The 15,442-nt window shown below is 39.4% G+C and overlaps 1 protein-coding gene across 2 annotated transcripts in view; it reads left to right on the forward strand.

Moving 5' to 3' along the window:
• HS2ST1 (heparan sulfate 2-O-sulfotransferase 1) overlaps positions 1-14,263 on the forward strand; it is a 67,693-nt gene extending 53,430 nt beyond the window's left edge. For both annotated transcript variants that reach the window (XM_072343445.1, XM_072343447.1), the window contains exons 3-7: positions 4,093-4,178; positions 4,985-5,123; positions 6,671-6,768; positions 7,985-8,142; positions 10,035-14,263. In XM_072343445.1, the coding sequence (XP_072199546.1) occupies positions 4,093-4,178; positions 4,985-5,123; positions 6,671-6,768; positions 7,985-8,142; positions 10,035-10,261 (708 nt within the window). In that variant the 3' untranslated portion in view covers positions 10,262-14,263. The remainder of the gene's footprint in view (positions 1-4,092; positions 4,179-4,984; positions 5,124-6,670; positions 6,769-7,984; positions 8,143-10,034) is intronic.
• The last annotated feature ends 1,179 nt before the right edge of the window (positions 14,264-15,442 follow it).

A 15,442-nucleotide genomic window follows, 5' to 3' on the forward strand; every position in this document is an offset into this window, starting at 1 on the left:
CTGAAAGCCAGATCCTGGGATCTGCCCTTCTTTCCACAGGTTGGGCTTTTCCTTTGCAGCAAGTTCAGCACCATGTTTGCATTTCTGACCTGCATTCAATAAAATAAAGTAATTGGGATTTTTTGCTTGCATGTTTCAGTACTGATATCTTTTGTCTTTAACAAGGTTTTTTTAAGGCTAACTGGGTGCCATGACAGCCACACGAAGTTCTGCTTCTTTGTTACATGGTGAAAGTGTCATCTAATAGATTTAAAATGAAATTACTTTTCTGTTTTGCAGCATGCATTGTTGATATATTATCAGAAAAGGGGAGTATGGGGACACCCTTTTTTTTGGTGCTGTAGTTGTGAACATACAAAAAATGTGGTAGAATTATCCCACGTTCCATTAATTCAACATGCTGCTTGTAGTTCTTCAGGATTTTGTCTCCTGCAGTTTCTTCCCAATTTTCTCAACAGGGCAAGCTGAAAACACATAATCTTACTTCCTGATGCATTCTAAAATGGTGGCCTCTCAGAAGATAGCACATCTGTACTGACTTCAGTAATACGTATTTCCTTTAGTGATGAAGGTTTCAATGACTGTCAGAAGTGGAACAGAAAGGCAGTCTGTTAGAAGTGGAAATAGTGTGCTGTGAAATATCAGGTGCTGAGCATTTAAGAATGGGCTGGTGCGCACCACTGACCACCGCTGCACGTGTGCCAGGTGTATTTTCCCTTCTTAGGAAGAGCTATTTGTGCCGGAGAGGTATCCTGGCTTTTTACTATGGCTGGGTTGGTCAGCTCTTGTCTTCAGCATCTCATAGAACTGCTTCTCAGCTGCCCTTGCCTTGATCTTGTCATTTTTCATGGCATTCAGCCAAAGCTGTGCTGCTAGCTCTCCAGCATTCCTGACCCTCTGCTTCAGAGGTAACTGCAAGTAGCTTAGCTCTCCAAGCTATAACAACCTGTGCCTTCCCAGAAGGATTCCAGTTCACCAATCCCATCGTTCCTGGCCTTGAAATCTAAATCAGGTTCCTTGTAGTGGAGACACTTCTTGCAGTCTTTCTTGGAAACTTTTTCTACTCAAACTTTTGTAGAGGGGAAAATTCTCACATGTCCTGACCAGTTGTGTGATGTTTATCATCCCAACTATTTGTAACATTAAGTCAGTTATGTTGCAGTTGACTCAACTGTAATAAGATGGAATGAAAAGCTGGGGAATTTTCAGTATCCAGAGATCCACGTGGCACCAGGCCATAGGTAAGGTGTTCAGGGTGTGTGTGTGTGTGTCAGCCTGTAGATATGATCGACTGATGGAAACAATTGGTGGTCAGAGGTGATGGTTTACAACACCACTTTGGACTGACTGCACAGATTTCATTTGGCTTTTTGCTCAGACCAAGTATGCTGGTTTTGTTGTTGTTGTTGTTGTTTTTCTTCCTCAGTGGGACTTGCTTTAAATTCTTATCATCCTAGAAACTGAATGCATTTAACTTACCTTTCAGGGCATCTTACGCCCTCAGAGTACTTTTGATCTGGCTTTTTAATTCAGTGGAGCTCAGCCGATTTCTCACTTACTAAAAGCTGTGAAGCAACTTTGTAGCTGATTATACAAAAGCTCCGTGAAACAGCTTCACAGGAATTCCATTCACATCTATCTGAACTTTAAAGTAACCTCCAATTTTATTCAGTTGGGCTCAGTCTCTTGAAGGCTGCAGTATCTGCTGAGCCCTGAAAAGGAAAATAAAATTTGTCATATTTAACAGCAAGAATCAGCAAGCTGTATTTATCTCTGCCCTAAAAATGTGTGAATCTAGGCTCGTTAGGCTGTGGCCTGGAACAGTTCTGACTTCTGGAAGGCTGCAAACTGGGAAAGAAGGGAAAAGGCTTCAGGCTAGGTATAGGTGTTGAAAACTTGCATTCTCAGGGGCACTGTGTGTTGCTCATCTGTATCTTAAGGCAGATGTAAATGTCACATAAAACCTTCCTAGCCTTACTGTTAGCTGTGCTGGCATTAGTGCTAAAGCTAATAAAAGGCTAGAACATCCGCTCAGGTCTCTTGTTATACTACAGAAATTGTAATTTCTTCTGCTTTAACCCTGCTCTGTGATGATAAAAAAGTATTTCCTTAGCAAAGACATTCTAAGGCAAATGTGTTTTGTTTTTTAAAGAAGGTTTACTGGCACGTATAAGGTAAGATACCAGATGGTAGACTGGAGGTCTAAGACACAAGTGACCCTTGGGAATTTGCAGTTAACATTTTCCTGTGTCTGGTATGAACTGAAACCTAGCCTATATGTCAGAAAACTTGCTCATGGAAGCATAATTAAAATGAGTGCTATTATTTCCATGCCAGATTATACAAAATCTGTAATATAACTGATTATCTTGTGGAGTTGTAGCAACTAACTATGGTATTTTGGGGACTGGGGAGAGGGGGAGGAGGATACTTTCCATTGAAGAACCTTCTTGAGGCTCTCCATTAAAAATATCATCTTTAGTCTTAGAAAGGTATCATCAATGAAAGCAGGGTTTGTTTCAATAGCAGCATAGGTAGTTCATGTGAATTCAAACTGGCGTAGCTGTATTATCATATGTGCTGCAGACAAAACAAGGCAGAAAGCCAGTGCGGTTTATGAAACACCACTGTATAGTGTTGTGCAGTGCTCTTCAGATAGATTTACTGCTGTTTTTCATGTGCAATATATGGGTTAAATTGCGAAGTACCACGGACTGTGAAACTTGTGCACTGCAAAGAGTGCTGTGTGTTATTAGAAAATGTTATCCATTTGTTCTACCTGAATCCAAGAGTCAGTGTTTAAGGAAATACAAAATTGATTATCAAACATGTGAAGTCCTTGATAGCAAGTTTTGTACTTGTGAGGAACCAGTGTTCTAACAGACCAGTCCTGGCTTTTGAAATCGTCATTGGTTTGTGTTTGTTTCTTGTTTTTTGGATACTGTGAATCCACATAGGTCTCTCCAGAAGTAATGCCTCCTATTTATTTCCATGGAAACAAGAACAGATGTAAAGAGTACAGTAATGCTATTTGATATGCCTCACTGTGCTCACATCCACTGTTTGGACTCTGTCATTGTTCAGCAAGTGGTGATGAATGTCAGTGGGTGCTTTTTTTCCCTCCTCATGGACAAATGCAGTGACACACCTTTGTTTCATCCACACCTCCACGTCAGACACCGTGCTGTCAGACTGCCCCATTGCTGCCATCTGTCACACAGCAGCAACGTACTGATGGGAAGGCTTGACCTGTATTGTCTGCTGTACAACCAACATCCACCCCTGACATAGTGGGCCAACACAATAAAGCAGAAAGCATTACTCCTGGAGAAGCCCTCGTATTACACCTTTGGGATATATTCCTGATTTGGGGCGTTTTTACCTTTGTAATGTAAAGCTGTTCCTGTTTTTTTTTATTACTATGTTTTCTGGTACTGGCTTTATCAGCCTTTGTTTAAGGGTTGATTTGTACTTTAACATGGGAGTTTCACTGAGAAACAAAACCTGAGGTAACTATTCAAGGTGATAAAGAGTAAATTAGATCTACAGTTTATAAGTCTACACAGTTTCTGGTTTATTCATGGATTGCATTTGGGAGGGGAAGCAAATAAACCATCTAATTTCTTTCGCTTGTCCCAGTTAAATCGGTCTGAGAAACCATTTGTAAATGCAGGGTGCTGTTACTTGGGGATCTGAATACAGGCCAGACAATTCCAGCAAAGGTCTACTTGCATTTATGCTTACAGCCAACACAATTCTGCGTTCCTCTTACAAATAAGAGAGACTGAGATAAATTTGTTGGCGTTGTTAATTTTGTTACAGTATTTATTGAATTGCTCTTCTGCCGGCTGTGTGCTGCTTTTGCTAAGTTTCAGGTCATTAAGTTGGGATTACCTACAATGAGTCAGAGGTATGCTTGCAGAAGAGTCGAACTTTATTTGGCACAAATTATTTCATAATATTCCAAGTTATTTTAGGCTTTTCTTCCAATGCATCGCAAGCTTTTACTTAAAATAACAAGGCGCCCTAACTGTGTTTGGTGTAGCTTAATGTGTTCCAGCTGCACAGAAATTCTGTTGTCTGCTCTTACAGGTTCGATTTGTGAAGAACGTGACTTCCTGGAAGGAAATGAAACCGGGATTTTACCACGGACATGTATCTTATTTGGACTTTGCAAAGTATGTCGCTGCTAATTTGTCTGTGGAGTAGTGCAGCCGTTTGGCTCCGCCTGGGATATTGCTGCCCTCTAGCGATGGAAGTCGCACAAGTGCTGAATTTCCTGGGATGAGCTGTAGTTAGTTGGGATGTTCACAGGTGGCTCGTCTTTCACACGTGTCCCGGGAGCTTATCAACTCATTTCATCGAGCTTCGACTTTGTGCAGCAGTAAATCAAAATTAGCTTAGGTAGATGTCTGAGGAAAAAACCTGTTTCTGATGATAGAGAAATCAGTATGACTACAAATGCAGCCTTAAGCTCGTATTCAATAAGCAGAGCCATACAGAATCAGCCCTGGTAACGGGTGGGCTCAGAGTTGTCTCTCTGCTGCCAAAAGTTTGCAGCTTTTCCAGCTGGAGCCCGGCCAGGAGGGCCCTTCCTCACTGCAGAGCGTGGGTTGGCAGGGCAGCAGCAGGAGGCAGGAATTCAGTACCAATTGTCTGTCTATTTGTTATTAACAACTATATAGCTGCTAGATTAACGGAGGTATTTCTAGTGTTGGGATATCTGTGCACATGCTGAGTGTCTGTTGTGCGGGAATATTTCCATTTTGTTTCATTAAATAAGTTAAAAAACGGATCACTGAGAACTGAAATTGAACTGATTTTCACATCCAAGTCCTGCCCTGGGGGGTGGGAGGAACAAGCACTAAGCTTCCTCCTGCTAGCATCTGCTCTATAGGTAGATTTCTGTTGTGTCATAGAGGCTGACTCCTAAGAAGTTTTGATTTCTCTTTTAAAAGACATTATTTTTCCTCTTTTGCTTTAGATTTGGTGTTAAAAAGAAACCCATTTACATAAATGTCATAAGAGATCCCATAGAACGACTAGTTTCTTATTATTACTTTCTGCGCTTCGGAGATGATTACAGACCAGGGCTACGAAGGAGAAAACAAGGGGATAAGAAGGTAAAGTACGCATTGTTACACACAGTATTCTAACCCAAGACAACAGAAAGCAGTGTAGGAAATACCTGCTGATCCCTCTCCTGCCGCAGCCTGTGACCGCCGTGCTGCTCCCCCGTCCCCGGGCCTTTGGCGCCCCCTTCCGGCACTATGTTTGTTTTACCTTTAGTCTTCCCCATCCATATCACGCCATCCGTGTGTGCAGGAGAGTTCTTAACTTCCGTTTTGTACCTCTGCACTTGGAAAGTTATCGTTTTCTCTGCTCCAAGAACAGAGGCTGTAAAGTATTACTTAAAGTTTGTGGACGGAGCAGTCGGGGTATGTATGGAGGAGGAAGTGAGGAAGGGAGCTTCGATGTCATCCTAGTTAAAAAATTATTTGCTTTCTCTTACACATTCTAACTATAAAATATCCTCCAGGAATAAGTGAGGAAGCCATTCTTTTGACTGGGGCCGGTTCATGTTTATTGTGTACATTTGTAAGTTAGGAGATGCATTTAAACAACTTAATTTTTAGGTAATGTTGATGCTATAAATTCATAACGGTGAATCAGGCCAGAATTCCTCTGGAGGACTCTTCTGGTGAATGCATACCAATGTCCTGTTTTCCCAGTCAAACTGTGTCTTCATCTGTGATGTGTGACACGTTTCAGCTGTTTGATACTCTGAGCACAGTGCAGAACAAGACACCACAGGTTAATCCCTGTTTTGCATGGTATCCTTTGTCACACAACTTTGGGATCTTTACCTCAAAATAAAAGCAAAGGACACTGTTCTTGTTCTGAGATGGAAGAATTAAATAAATGCAGTTTTACTTTCCTGGTTTGAATAGAAATTTGTAATTGCACAGAAAAAAATAATCTAAAAAAGTGGCCTATGTGACCACTTACTTGTTATTAAATTAAAAAATCATCAGGTAAGTCGCTCACATGTAGATTAAAAATATTGTGTTATTTTTTATGCTGACTGAATAAAGTACTCAGGCATTCTTTATAATGCTAACAGAGTTTTTATTGTAGCTGCGTTACTGTAATTGGAACTCTGTGTTGCTCCAGCTGCCTGCCCACGTACAGTGCTCTTGTTTGGAATGTTCAGTTACCCAGCGAACAACTTTCCTTCACTTTGATTAGTTCTTTGTCATAATGTTTAAAATGTAATGGGCCATACTTTAAGGCATAAATGGCACGGTGTTCTGTGCTCTGAAGATCCAGCTGTTCCAGTATCACACATGTCCTGGTGATATTTGACACTGTACGTGTAATAACTTCTCTCGTAATGGAAAAATGGCAATACCAGCACTTGATGCCTGTTTTTGCTTGTTTTGGTGTACAGCCTTTGTGAGGGGCACAAGTAAGATCCAATTTATAAAAGGTTTCCCAAATACTATTTTAATTTGGTCCTCCCAGTAAAATGCTGTATGAACATGACTTGAAAAAATTAGTCTGCTTTTTCTTTTGCATATCTTGTGTTTTTTCGATCCCCAATACATCTAGCAACTAACAAGGTTGGGAGGCTCGATACTCACTCAGCTCTGTGTTGTCTCTATTCCAGACCTTTGATGAGTGTGTGGCAGCTGGAGGTTCAGACTGTGCTCCAGAGAAACTTTGGCTTCAAATTCCATTCTTCTGTGGCCACAGCTCCGAGTGCTGGTAGGAAGATAAATGTGGCTTAAGTTAGTTGTGTTTGTCATCACTCAAATACAATTTTAACAAGTCTGAATGTGTAGCACAGTTGGGGAAAGCATGAAGGACTGGACGGAGTTTAGCACAAGGTCCTTTACTGATGTATTTTCTTCTGAAGGCGCTTTGAAAAGCATTTTACTGAAGCAGTACTGAATGCAGTACTTAAAAAAGCAGTACATTAGAATACCATGCCAGCAGTGCCCTGAAGAAAAATGATTGATTTCATTTCTTTCAACAATTATCTTTTTGTAGATGTGGGGTCTTTAAATTTTTCTGCTCCATCCGGCTACAGTCCCTGTCTTTCTGAATGTGGATACTTGGTTCCAGCTCCTAAAGTCTTTGTGGAGGATGAAGTATTTGAGTTCTGGATAAACTTATCTGCGTAAACCTCTACCAGGCATCCTGTAGTCAACGTTACACAGCAGAGACTGAAAGAGAAGCAAATAGCGTCCATCTGTCAATGCAGATGTTTTATAACAATGGCCCAGACTTTAAAGAAGTGTTTAGCAAACCAAAATTAGAAAACTGCTTGCTCACATGAAATAGTTGTGTTTTAGAACTGTGTAATGGAGAAAATAGTAATATAGGAAAAAACAAAACCAACACGAAAGTGATTTGAAGGATTCTGGGTGAAATCAAGGAGAATTATTTATCTATCACAGGTACCATTCATCCAGATTGAATGAATTTAGTATAAGCAAAGCAAGTGGGGAATTATTCCTCATTGCCTGTTGGTCAGATGGGTGGACAAGCAGGGAAAGAAAGAAGGAAGTCTGAGCCTGTATTTTTCACCCTGGAAAGGTGGAAGTGTTCGGTTTCTCTTTGTTGCTCAATAGAGAAGTCCTCCCCTTAACTACAGTGACTTACTAGTACACAATTAGGCTTATAGGATGTGAGGGGGAAGGTTGATTCTTACCAGAATCATTTTTGGTATCTAATGTGAAAGTGAAGAAAATGCAAATCCACTGAAAATTGCAGTAATAGAGACGGTAACCACCTACCATACATTGTGAGACTTTAGATGCAAGAACAGATAATAGAAATGGGGAAGGGAAGTTAAGGTAGAAATAGTTTTATCTTGCCTTTATTATACGAATGTCCTGTTATGAAGTAAACGTCATCTAGAGAACAAGGATTGTTGGCTTACATCAGAACTTGTTATAATTGTGCTCTGCCATTTTAGGAATGTGGGGAGCAGATGGGCTTTGGAACAAGCCAAGTACAACCTGATTAATGAATACTTCCTCGTGGGAGTTACTGAAGAGCTTGAAGATTTCATCATGTTATTGGAGGCAGCTTTGCCCCGGTTCTTCAGGGGTGCCACAGAACTGTACAGGACAGGTATTTAAATGGTTGATTTCTACATCCCTTTCATCTTCTTATCACTGTTTAAAATGTGAATTATTTAAATCAACATGAATAGTTTTAGAAGTCCATGAAGTTTGCCAGTTGAATGATGTTCCTACAGAAGAGAGGAACTCTTTAAAGAAAACTCTGTCTTATACAGTTTGTAACACTGAGATTGGGGTAAAAGCAATTACATTAGGTGTGCCATGTTTGCAAATCACAGACGCTCAAATTACATACTTAGAAAATTGGTGCAGATGTTTGTCAGAACACTTCTGAAGGGTCTTGCTAGGGTTTCAGTTATGTGAAGTGGTTGGTAGTGGAAGGTTTCTGTTTCCTAGGAAGCCCTGTTGAAGTTCTGTTCTTGGTACAACATAGTTAACAGTGCAAGGTGAGTTTTGTTCTAGATAGGTTTTCATTTCAGAAACGGCAACAACAAAAAAGCACCTGTGTTCAGAATGAAAATTCAGATCTTCAAGTAATGAAGTGGAAGAAAAATGAATTTTAAACACAAAACCAGATGTTTTTTCTTCAAGTGGCTTCCTTAAATTTCCTTCATTGCAGCAATTTCAAAAACTGAAGTAATTTCTCTTTAGCTCAAGCATTTTTAAATCAGTCACCGATAATGCAGAAGAAGTTTTGAAGGCTGCCTCTGGATAATTCAGTTAAGGCCAGGACACAAAGAGCAAAGCAATACCGCATAAACTGTGGAAAGTTAACATGGAAAAAGTCTATACGTCGTACTCAGAAACAGTGAGTTTTGTGGAGAATCCTGAATGCTGCTATGCAGGGTGTATCATAGGGTTTCTTCTTCAGACTGAATATCCATACAGCTCATGAATACTTAATTAAATACTTTAAGCTCAGTACCTGGTTTCTGGAGGCAGCCATTAGCTCACGTCAGCAGAAATGTGTAAGAATAGGACAAGGATATGGCAGTCATCACTATTGGTTGTCATCAGTTCCCAGCAGGGAGCAAAATGCACTTTGGAGGGCAGCTTTTGTTCTTCGGAGAGTTTTTCTTCCATCAGCTGGCTTTTACAGAGTGCTCAGAAACTTGCCACAACACTCTGACAACAATCTTGGGGGTGGGGGAAAGTGCTGAAGAATTCTGACCAGAGTCCTTTCTTCTGCTGAAACTATTTCACATCTTTGATTGGCTTTGTGACTTATCTCTGCACCTTTTGCCAGCACACAGACTGATGTTCTTCACACACTATTTGCAATTCAGGTTCTCTGTGAATTTATTTCTTTCTCCATGAGAGCATTCTCAATGCAAGATTGTTTTGTTTCCCTAGGCCATTGGATTACTTGGGGTGCGAAGGTCCAAGTGTTTCTATCGTAATGAGATGTTATATAGATAACAGCTCACTTTCTGGGAGCTGGCCATGCAGCTTATGTAGTATTGACAAATTTAATATAATTGAATTTAATATCAAGCAACAGATAGCGCTTCTTAAGGAAAGTACTGTCATCACTTTTGTCATCTTTCCCTAATGAGAGAAGTATCTGGCTCTGCAGTTCGTAAAACTCTTAACATTTGATACCAGATTAACATCTAAATAATTAATTCTGTAGGACTAATCTTGCTCCAAGTACATTATGTGAAGTAATCCTGTTCCTTGAATGAAATGTTCATTCGTTGGGTGTATTAGGCTGAGAAGAAAGAATTGTAAGAACCGATTCAAAATTCATTAACATTTAGTGAGAGACTGCAATGTTCCAGCCCCGCATATTGCATTAATAAACTCCGGATTAAGTTGTGTCACTTCTAGGACAGTTTATCGGCACACTGAGAGCGTGCAACTCTGTAAACAAAAGGGCTGTTTGCATTTTTTCGTCACGTGAACTTTAAAGTGAAGTTATTGCTTTCATTTTGCATTTAGGAAAGAAGTCTCATCTTAGGAAAACAACTGAGAAAAAACTTCCCACAAAAGAAACTATTGCCAAGCTACAGCAGTCTGAAATCTGGAAAATGGAGAATGAGTTCTATGAATTTGCACTGGAGCAGTTTCAGTTTGTCAGAGCACACGCAGTTCGGGAAAAAGATGGAGAATTGTATATCCTGGCTCAAAACTTTTTCTATGAAAAGATTTACCCTAAATCAAACTAAGAACGTGATACTTTTAGATATACGGACCTAAATCTTTGGTCACATCGTCATCTTAGCCCTCAGCCATGGAAACTAGATCGCTTGTTAGACCTCCAAGATGTTTCTCTATAGGTCCGAGAAAAGTGGGCTGTGGATCACCTGCAGGGCGTTGGATACTGACTAACTGTGTTGGTAATCCAGAAGCAAAAGCTTCACATCTTTTATCTAACTAATTCTTTCAGTGGGAGTTAATACCCTTTACCTGAGGAAATCTTCACTTTAATTTGGAGCGATTAACACACAGCAGCTCTAGTCGAAAACATAAAGAAAAAAAAACAATGCTTCTGTTATTGCTCTTTTTTAATTTTCAGAGCAGTTTATTTTCATTTATACTTCTGTGAAGAGGAAGTCATTTTTCCCAGCTTTCAACATGGAAATCTTGGTTGTATACTATATGAGTAGTGTTAATAACCGGTTGACATCTGTGCTTTGTTTTTGTGAATCACGTCACACGGTATGGATTGGGATAGTTCATCACGTTCTGCTGAGAAATGCTGCTGCCGCTGGAATTGCCCATATTTATATTTGTGGTTTTATTAAAAAGAAATTATGACTAATCGTTAGTGTTAAAACATCATTTCCACACCGACACTGTAAAAAGTTAAAGAATCGGAGCAGTGGGATTTTGTTTGCTGTTGTTTTTTACGCCCACCACCAAGCGGTGGACTGAGGTTGGGAAAACCACGAGGAAAGTTGGTTTTGTCTGCAGTTATAGTCGATACTTACACGGTGGTATAAAAATAGCAAAATCGGTATCAAGTTTCTCCATGGATTCTTTGTAATTATTGTAAGCTGAGGTATTGGTGAATCCATATTATGACTCCATTAGTGAGCTGTGGTATGGTTAGGGTTTTCCTACTACTTCAATACTTTTACCTGTAGAATATTTTTACTAAGGTGCTTTATAATGTGTTTTAAAGCATTGCATTTACAAAAGGAGTAAAATGCTGTAAATACTGCTTATTTTATGTATTTGGACCAAAAGGTTTAAAGTAACTAGTTTGAAGTGGGGTTTGTTTGTTTTTTTACCAGTTCTGTTAGGTGTAAAGTAAAAAGGCATCGCATATACTTCCTGGTTGAGTCAACTGTTGGATATTGCAGAAATGCACTTCAGTGACCTCTATGACTTTAAAACTAGAATGTTGTCCAGGGATTCTCTTTACAGAAAAGTAGCTTTCATCCTTTTGTTATATTAAGAGGAAAAGAAGCAAACTGTGATGTGTAGTCTGGTTGAGAGAGATGCAGTGAACTTGACATAATTGTATTTATGTAACTGCCTTATGTGACTATTGTAAATTTGTGAGTTGCCGTTATTAACAATGTGAAACACCTGGTAGATCAAGTAAATTGAAATTTGAGAACAGATGTTTGGGGCCACTGCATTATAGCAAACTGCAGTGGAGAACTATAAGAATTTGTTTCCTATTGGATTTTCTTAAATACGAGTATTTACACATCTTACACCTGCCTTTTCTTAAAGTGCTTTTCATGGAGTTTGATAGAAGGCACAGAGCAGACAAAGTTAGGAGTGAAAAAAAAGAAGAAGGAGGGGGCTGGAATTGTGAAAGTTTTAATTCCTAAGGGATGATGCTGAAGGCTTAGTTTAAAATTACCAAGTGGAGTTTCTTTAGCCAGCTTGTTCTTGTAATGAAAACAAAGGAAATGGAAAATGGTCTGTGAACTGGGTGTCTGCAGCCAAAAGCAACAGTCCAATTACAGAGAGGATAATGAGAGACTGTCAAGTCCATCTTGTGTTTTCTTTGTTTTCTTGCATTTTCTTTTTGAATTTCAAAAATACACCTCATTGTTCCTCCCAGATAATCAGGGAAGTTCCTTCTGGTAGCTTTACCATTTATACAGTGTGAACCCCGTATAAGATTTCCTGTTTCAGTTCTTTTCTACTGACGTCGTTAATAATGCCAACATGCTTGGGAATGTGCTCACACATGGAAACGTGTCTCCTAGCTACAGGAAGGAGCTGAGGAGTCAAAGTTTGTTATAAAATTAATGGAATATTTATAATCACCGTGAAGATTATCTACTAAGTGATAGTTCTATTTTAGATGTAATGACGAAATTGTTTTCCTTCGTTATAATTTGGATTGCTTTATCTTCTTGTGTTGTCTTCAGAATTTTTCAGAAGAGCACCTTTTTAAGAGAACAGGAGCATTTATTAAGTGAAAATATACAACATTCACCTAAGTAATGAAGAAGGTATTTGTACAAATACATCTGTATTGACAAGAAAACAGAAGGCAAAGCCTATTCAAACTATGGAAGTCTACTATTTCATAAGCAATTTTTAGGTGTTTTTTTTTTTTTTGTTTGTTTGTTTTTTCTTTTTCTTTTTTTATTCCCCCCCCAGGATTTAAGGCTTTGGAAAGGAGTCTTCAGTAACAGCAGAAAAATGCATTTTATTTTTTACTTCAAAGAGCAATATATATTTTTCATAGTAAGAGATTTGATTTACTTCCTATTCTTTGCTGTGAACTGACAGGGTGGAGGCAAACGAGCTTAAGTATTTTTTAAAAAGCAATGCTAGCTACAAATGTAAAATGTCATCGTTTTAGGTGTGCTCTGAAAGCATCGCTGTCAGTGGAACACGGAAAGGAGGCAGATAGTCTGCTTCTATATCTAGTGCTGCCACCTTGTCAACCACGGACTTTTTTGCACTCTTTTGAAATAAGAACTGCCCAACTTTGATTTCCTAAAAGCAGAGAGTTTAGGAAAACGAGCTTTAAAGCTGTATGAATAACCTGCTGTCTGTTGGTATTAAAAATATTTTGCAGTTTATGAATGAAATTTATCTTGTGCATTTCCCCTCAATGAGTTAACTCAGAAAGCAGCAGTATATAGACTTCTGCTTTGCAGGTTCAATAGACTTACTATGCAGCCTCCTGAACACAGATCTCTTAACTGAAGTCACTGTAGACTCTGCACAGCAGAGTGAGATTTGATTTTTATGCTGGGCTGAGTTCATTTGAAAGGCGCTGAAATCCTCAAAATTAGGGCTGAGAGTAGATCCTGTTACACTGTTACGTACTTCCTGTACAAAACAAACATTTGGATTTTGTGCAGAATGCTAGCCCTGTTGAAACTCATGGTTGTCAGTGTATGGCACTTGGTTCAGCTGTGCCGGCAACTACATAGCCATAACTCCAGCATGCCTGGAGCACTTGACATATACTGGGCAGTGCTGATAGGAGGGCAACAGTGTTCTTTGCTCCTTCCCATAATGATTCTGCATCCATGCAACAAGAATTTCATTCCTGTGTTCCTGTGCATCTACAAGCAGGCACAGTTCTAGAGTGTAGGATATCCTATGTTTATACATTCCAGTTCACTCTGGATTTGCTTTCTTACAGTCTTTAATGGTATGCTCATAGCTTCATTTTCAAACAGGCACAAAAAATGATTGCTATACAATATGACAAAGGAAGAAGCAGTCCATCCAGGCTGTTTGAAATGCCTTTTCTCCAGGTACTTAACTTTTCTGAAGAAATGTGGCTATTTTTGTGTTCCCTTGTTTATGTTCTCAGAGCAGTCCTATTTTAATATCAGGGAGAATTCCGTTGTTTTCTGTTATAATTCTGTTAACATTTTCCATTAAGATTACCTAGTGTTGCTAAATGAGTGTGTGACGAGTTATTATGGATGATGCTGACTGAACTCTGCTGCTTTGCAGTCGCTGGAAAAGCCTGATTCAGATGCACTGCCAATTTAGCTCTTCAAAATTAGAGCTTATTTTATGACTACTAGAGATAAGGAAACTGTAGCGCTACTGAGTTGCATGGCTGCATCCTTTACTTTAAGCCTATGCAACTAGGTAGCCTCTGCAGCAGTTTTTATAGGAAGAGCCCTCTTCGTGAAGACTTTTCTGGAGCATAATTATATATGTTTATACCCTTGTACTGTCTTGTATCCACATCAGCAGCTTTCTGTAGCTTCTGTTAAAAAGAAAAAGACAGGTTTGTTTCTGAAGTAGTACTGAATGTAATTTTGGAAAACATGGATTGTTCTTCATGACTCCTTTCTTTTTAAATACACACACAGCTAAATAGTGCCTTTTTTCCTCACGATCCATGTTGAAGATGCTCGCTCCCTCTCACTCTCCGTAAATTGGTTCGTTTGTGCAATACTATTCCAACTTGAAACCATTTTGTCACAGCTGTTTGAGAAATAATCTCCATTTTTCCTTATTATGCTGCCAGCTTTCTGTTGTTGAAGTGTTTCAGTTGATTACCTAATGCAAATGCTCTAAAATAAAACGCCCAGTGGGAAGGGGAAAAAAAATAAGAAGTCTGGTGTCCTGTCTTAATATTTGTATGTTACATTCACAAGAAATGATCTTTTTCTTCAGCCTGTCGTCATGCAGCATTGTGAACTTCTTTTGCAGCTATTGTGACTGTGGAAGAGTGAGCTTCCGCATAGCTCATCTGTAATCATTTCATATAGCTATAACCAAATACATTTATAAGTAAGCCTTTAGAATTTTCATAGTGCTTTCTGGCTAGAAATATAACTTTCCAGAGGGCATACACTGCGCGGGGAGCATTGATGGAAAGTTGTTTAATATTAAAACCAAACAGAAAATTGGCATTAAAACAATGGATTGATGCATACCTGCTTCTCTGCCTGCGAGAACAAACGACATGACAGATGACTGTGGGACTGGAAGATGCTCTGTTACTGCGGTGATGAGTGCGGTGTAAGATCTTGAGCAGAATAGAAATGTGGTTTGCATTTTGTAGGCAAGCACTTCAAACAAGAAAATGTAGTGAGCGTGGGTACCACACTGTTTAGGATTTCTGCTGCGTACTGTAAACATTACCCTATAAACATTCCTCGCTGCATGCGCTATGGAGCTGAACAATCATCTGTCCCAGCCAAGTTTCCTAATGCGATAGTTCCTAAATGCTTGGTTGTCAGCTGTGATGATTACGAACCACGGTGCTGTTACTCAGCAGCTTCCTCTTGAGGGTTTACAATTTTACTTTTTGCATATAGACTTTTCCTTACTCCCATCACTGGAAGAGGTAAGTGTCATTGCTGTGGAGGAAACAAAGTCGGTGCTTCCATCAGCCAGGGGGAGGTGAAGGAAGAATTTACCTAACCTGTGTAAGGGATGTTCCAAGGTCACCG

This window comes from Excalfactoria chinensis, chromosome 8, assembly GCF_039878825.1.
Source record: "Excalfactoria chinensis isolate bCotChi1 chromosome 8, bCotChi1.hap2, whole genome shotgun sequence".
NCBI classification, from domain to species: Eukaryota; Metazoa; Chordata; class Aves; order Galliformes; family Phasianidae; genus Excalfactoria; species Excalfactoria chinensis.